Raw genomic sequence first — 6,999 nt, 5'->3', positions numbered from 1 at the left:
TGTATATTATCGCGACTAAATATTTACCGCTATAGTACTGTATATTATCGCGACTAAATATTTACCGCTATAGTACATTATATTATCCGACTAAATATTCACCCCTATAGTACTGTATATTTTCGCGACTAAATATTTACCGCTATAGTACTGTATATTATCGCGACTAAATATTTACCGCTATAGTACTGTATATTACCGCGACAAAATATTTACCGCTATAGTACTGTATATTATCCGACTAAATATTTACCGCTATAGTACTGTATATTATGGCGACTAAATATTTACCGCTATAGTACTGTATATTATGGCGACTAAATATTCACCGCTATAGTACTGTATATTATCCGACTAAATATTTACCGCTATAGTACTGTATATTATCCGACTAAATATTTACCGCTATAGTACTGTATATTATCCGACTAAATATTCACCGCTATAGTACTGTATATTATCTGACTAAATATTCACCACTATAGTACTGTATATTATCCAACTAAATATTCACCGCTATAGTACTGTATATTATCCGACTAAATATTCACCGCTATAGTACTGTATATTATCCGACTAAATACTCACCGCTATAGTACTGTATATTATCCGACTAAATATTTACCGCTATAGTACTGTATATTATGGCGACTAAATATTCACCGCTATAGTACTGTATATTATCCGACTAAATATTTACCGCTATAGTACTGTATATTATCGCGACTAAATATTTACCGCTATAGTACTGTATATTACCGCGACTAAATATTTACAGCTTTAGTACTGTATATTATTGCGACTAAATATTCACCGCTATAGTACTGTATATTATGGCGACTAAATATTCACCGCTATAGTACTGTATATTATCGCGACTAAATTTTTACCGCTATAGTACTGTATATTATCGCGACTAAATATTTACCGCTATAGTACTGTATATTATCGCGACTAAATATTCACCGCTATAGTACTGTATATTATCGCGATTAAATATTCACCGCTATAGTACTGTATATTATCGCAACTAAATATTCACCGCTATAGTACTGTATATTATCGCGACTAAATACTCACCGCTATAGTACTGTATATTATCCGACTAAATATTTACCGCTATAGTACTGTATATTATTGCGACTAAATATTTACCGCTATAGTACTGTATATTATCCGACTAAATATTCACCGCTATAGTACTGTATATTATTGCGAGTAAATATTTACCGCTATAGTACTGTATATTATCCGACTAAATATTCACCGCTATAGTACTGTATATTATCCAACTAAATATTTACCGCTATAGTACTGTATATTATCGTGACTAAGTATTTACCACTACAGTACTGTATATTATCACGACTAAATATTCACCGCTATAGTACTGTATATTATCCGACTAAATATTCACCGCTATAGTACTGTATATTATCCGACTAAATACTCACCGCTATAGTACTGTATATTATCCGACTAAATATTCACTGCTATAGTACTGTATATTATCCGACTAAATATTCACCGCCATAGTACTGTATATTATCGCGACTAAATACTCACCGCTATAGTACTGTATATTATCGCGACTAAATATTCACCGCTATAGTACTGTATATTATCCGACTAAATATTCACCGCTATAGTACTGTATATTATCCGACTAAATATTCACCGCTATAGTACTGTATATTATCCGACTAAATACTCACCGCTATAGTACTGTATATTATCCGACTAAATATTCACCGCTATAGTACTGTATATTATCCGACTAAATATTCACCGCTATAGTACTGTATATTATCCGACTAAATACTCACCGCTATAGTACTGTATATTATCCGACTAAATATTCACCGCTATAGTACTGTATATTATCCGACTAAATATTCACCGCTATAGTACTGTATATTATCCGACTAAATACTCACCGCTATAGTACTGTATATTATCCGACTAAATACTCACCGCTATAGTACTGTATATTATCCGACTAAATATTCACCGCTATAGTACTGTATATTATCCGACTAAATATTCACCGCTATAGTACTGTATATTATCCGACTAAATACTCACCGCTATAGTACTGTATATTATCCGACTAAATATTCACCGCTATAGTACTGTATATTATCCGACTAAATATTCACCGCTATAGTACTGTATATTATCCGACTAAATATTCACCGCTATAGTACTGTATATTATCGCGACTAAATATTACCGCTATAGTACTGTATATTATCGCGACTAAATTTTTACCGCTATAGTACTGTATATTATCGCGACTAAATATTACCGCTATAGTACTGTATATTATCGCGACTAAATATTCACCGCTATAGTACTGTATATTATGGCGACGAAATATTACCGCTATAGTACTGTATATTATGGCGACTAAATATTCACCGCTATAGTACTGTATATTATCGCGACTAAATATTCACCGCTATAGTACTGTATATTATCGCGACTAAATATTACCGCTATAGTACTGTATATTATCGCGACTAAATATTCACCGCTATAGTACTGTATATTATCGCGACTAAATATTACCGCTATAGTACTGTATATAATGGCGACTAAATATTCACCGCTATAGAACTGTATATTATCCGACTAAATATTCACCGCTATAGTACTGTATATTATCGCGACTAAATATTACCGCTATAGTACTGTATATTATCCGACTAAATATTACCGCTATAGTACTATATATTATCGTGACTAAATATTACCACTATAGTACTATATATTATCGCGACTAAATTTTTACCGCTATAGTACTGTATATTAGTAGTTAAATTCCATACATGCCAAGACTTTAGTAAAATTTTGTAAAAAGACACAGACTAAATAAATAACACTGTAAGACCATATTTTTTTGCCAAAAACTCATTTACTGTACTTTTCTATAATTTTTTGCCTGCCTGTAGTAGGTGTTAATTATCGCATAGACAAATGCGATATTTAGCGTGCCTAAGTGTTTGTGAATCATGTGATCATATTCTTTTCAGCGCGGAAATGAAGGCATGCGGTAAAAATAGTGCAAGAAATACCGCATGCAAAAATGCCCCGCAATAATCCTATGGTGAATTTTGCGCTAATTATAACGACTAATTTAATGCAAAAAGTGCGCAATAATTTTTTTTGGCACTTTAGTGAATCAGGCCCAAAGTGTTATGGTTGGTTTTCATCCCCTTTATATTGTATTCATTATGCAGTTACACCGCTATATGAGAAATCTGCACTTCAGGGATCCCTGGGGAACAGAAACTCATTATAAGGAGTTCAGAGACATTCTCAGGGAATATTGGATCATGAACTGGTGTTATTACTATGATTCGGGTGTTCATGAAAACTTTGTTGGAAAAATTGTGTTGTCAGAATCCCAACCCAAAATTCAAATTAACATCCAAGAAATAATCTGGAAGAAGAATCAGGTAGGAATGAGAATTTCCATTTCTTTCTATTCCCACTCGCCCCTCACCATTCTAATATTTCTATTTAATGAAGGCAGGCCTCAGGGCAGGAATTGAGTGTTATAGAAGTAAATCCCGGTGGGCATTTGGCCATGGAATCAGTCCCTATCCTAAGTTTTACACCAACATCTGAGGGGGGGTCAAAATGGACAAAACTAAGTTGATTTAGAGACCCCAAGATGTACAAATGTACGGGCAGCTTAAACAGTTAGACAATAAGTCCATGGGTTCCATCTTAGAGGCAGCACATTATTCAATTCAATTACAGGCCCAGCAGGAACACATAAGGACACACCCAGTGCCTGACACAATCATTTCTCTTTCATTTAAATTTGGGATAAAAGAATCCAGCTTTGAAAAACCAAATTAGTGTTTGTCCTGCTAATTAAATGAGCTTCTTCATTATGCTGGATAATTATTTCCTACCCCTGTGATGCATATAGTTGGCTGCCTCTAGTCACATGAACCCCAAGCAATGTAAGGGGTAAGGGGAGAAAGAGAGAACATTTGGCCCCAAAGTGGATTTTAATTTATTAGTGTTTTGTAATTGTTGAACAATGTTTGCTTTGCGACGCTGCAATAATCATGCAAATTACAAAGTGAAATAAAAGCTCTGATTGGTTGCTATAAGTAATAGCACTAGTGCATTTTCAATTCTTCTTTACAGACTGTGAAATCCCAGTGTTCTGCAAACTGCCCTCCTGGCTCCAGAAAAATGGCGGGGAAATCAGCGGTGCCCTGCTGCTATGCCTGTGTGCCCTGCTCCCATGGGGAGATCTCTAATAGAACAGGTACTGAGTCATAATAATAATAATAATAATAATAATAATAATAATAATAATAATAATGACGAATAGGATGTTTAGATTTTTCCGCCTGTTCCATATTCAGTTACACACTCACTTTAATAGGTTTGTAGTTACAGACTGATCTGCATGGGGGGGTAATTAGAACTAGAGAGAGAGGAATTACAAATAAAGGGGCTCTAGACTTTTAGAGAGCTTTGATTCAATTTGATATTTAAAAAAACAAAAATGACTGCAAAATGAAGGCAAATTGGCAATAAAAAATAAATGTTACTAAAGAGAGTAAAGTAGAAATTATATATTTTAATTCCATAAACAATAACTGAGTCTGGCAAACTGGTTGGTGAAAGCAATGGGAAGGTTGGGGGCTTTGGGGCACTTTTTATTTGTTCAAGATGATTCAATGTATTAATTGTTCCATTCATAAAAAAAAATAATAGCCCTGTACAGTATCTAGAAGAATTAAGTCTAAAACAACTGGACTTTTCTGTTTTGTTTTTAAAACGTTTCACCACTCATCCGAGTGGCTTCTTCAGACATCCAATCACAATGGTTCCATTGAACTTGTTCAGTTAGTTGTTAGTTGAAACTAACAGGTGTAAGAAGGTATGATCCAATCACAATGGTACCATGATGCTTATTGATGAAGGTGTTAATCCTTCAAAGTACAAGACTGGATTAACACCTTCATCAATGAGCCTCATGGTACCATTGTGATTGGATCATACCTTCTAACACCTGTCAGTTTCAGCTAACACCTAACTGAACAAGTTCAATGGAACCATTGTGATTGGATGTCTGTGACTCTACTACCATCAAGGGTTTAAATACCGGGGAATTCCCTACCAGTCATTTGAACTGAAGAAGCCACTCGGATGAGTGGTGAAACTTTTTCAAGAAAAACTCAGAAAAGTCCAGTTGTTTTAGACTTAATTCTTCTAGATACTGTATAGCATGACCTGGATGAATGAGAATCTTCATAGACAATAGCCCTGTACATGGATGTTTCTATTAGGAAATGCTTAGAAGGGGATTTTAGAGATAGATTAGAAAAATATTTGTGACTTTAACATTTTAAACTGACATGTGGCTCTCTGTGAGGGGCACCCTCAAGTGACTTTAACCGCCTACCTTGTACCTCGGGTAGCAGCGATTGCTTCCTCCTTTGTTATTTGCTGCGCGCGCATGCTCAGTAGAGCGAAAAGCCGAACTTAAACATTAAAGTCGGCTTTTCACTCTACCACGCATGCACCGACCGCTGGCATTTCAGCCAACGGAAGCAGGAAGGAGGAAGCGATCTGCTCCAGGTACCCCAGGCTGGTGCTGTTTTCTGTGAACAGGGGCACCAGCCCGTGGTACAAGGTAAGCGGTTAAAATCACTTGGGGGTGCCTAACAATTTGGTACACCCAAGTGACTTTGCCTTTCCTTCTCCTTTAAGTAACTGATACAAATATATATATAATGGAAATAATATTCATTTAAATTGGTTACAGATATGGAAAATTGTTACAAATGTGAAGACACTGAGTGGCCAAATCAGGAGAAGACCCTGTGTATTGAGAAACAAATAGAATTTCTTTCCTATGCTGGTGATCCCCTAACTCTAATCTTTATTATCTCATCTGTAATCCTTTTTATAATAGCAGCAGTTATACTGGGAATCTTTATTTCATTCCGAGACACCCCAGTAGTGAGAGCCAATAATCACACTCTGAGCTTTATTCTCCTTGTCTCCATCAAGCTGAGCTTCCTCTCTGTGTTTCTGTTCCTCGGTCGCCCTGTGGATATAACCTGCATGCTCCGGCAAACCTCCTTTGGGATCACCTTCTCCATAGCTGTGTCTTGTGTCCTGGCCAAGACTATCATGGTTTCCATTGCATTCAAAGCCACCAAGCCTGGGAGTCCCTGGAGAAAATGGGTTGGGGTAAAACTGGCAAATGGGCTTGTTTTTATTTGCTCATTAATTCAGTTTCTGATTATTGTTTTCTGGTTGGTCATTGCACCCCCTTTTGTAGAGAAAAACTTTCATTCTGAACCTGGAAAAATCATCATTCAGTGCAATGAGGGCTCAGCCATTGGCTTCTATCTTGTCCTCTCCTACATGGGGCTGTTGGCATCTGTGAGCTTCATTGTAGCTTTCTTGGCTCGGAGCTTACCGGACAGTTTTAATGAGGCCAAGTACATCACTTTCAGCATGCTGCTCTTCTGCAGTGTTTGGATCACAATGATCCCGGCCTATCTGAGCACCAAAGGCAAATACATGGTGGCAGTGGAAATATTTGCCATCATCTCTTCATCCTGTGGCCTTCTCTTCTGTATATTCCTACCCAAGTGTTACATTATTTTATTCAAACCAGAGATGAACTCAAAACAATATTTGTTGGGAAAATGTAATACATAAAAGCTCATTTACCACACAGGGTACAAAGTAAATAAAAAACAGCTACTAACTTGCATGTTTCCTGTATCAGTTTGTGTGCATTGCTACAGCACATTTTACAGCTCAGAGACCTGCTTCTTTCTACACAAATACCCTTCCCCTGCCCACCCACCCATCCTCTGGGTTAGGGTTTTTATGTGACATAAAAAAAATGTTTTATTATTTTTTTTTTATTAAAAACTTCACAAGAAAGAAATAACATAACTCAGACCGACATGGAGCGCCAGTGGTTGTACCAAGCTATGGAGCTAT

The 6,999-nt window shown here is 36.3% G+C and overlaps 1 protein-coding gene across 1 annotated transcript; it reads left to right on the top strand.

Moving 5' to 3' along the window:
- The first annotated feature begins 5,791 nt into the window (after positions 1–5,791).
- On the top strand, positions 5,792–6,708 carry LOC100489075 (vomeronasal type-2 receptor 26). The gene has a single exon (XM_031895189.1). The coding sequence runs from the start codon at positions 5,803–5,805 to the stop codon at positions 6,706–6,708; it is 906 nt and encodes a 301-aa protein (XP_031751049.1). The 5' UTR covers positions 5,792–5,802.
- The last annotated feature ends 291 nt before the right edge of the window (positions 6,709–6,999 follow it).

The sequence above is a fragment of the Xenopus tropicalis genome, chromosome 1, assembly GCF_000004195.4.
Source record: "Xenopus tropicalis strain Nigerian chromosome 1, UCB_Xtro_10.0, whole genome shotgun sequence".
Classification (NCBI taxonomy): domain Eukaryota; kingdom Metazoa; phylum Chordata; class Amphibia; order Anura; family Pipidae; genus Xenopus; species Xenopus tropicalis.
This window is presented reverse-complemented; position numbering and strand designations above follow the sequence as displayed.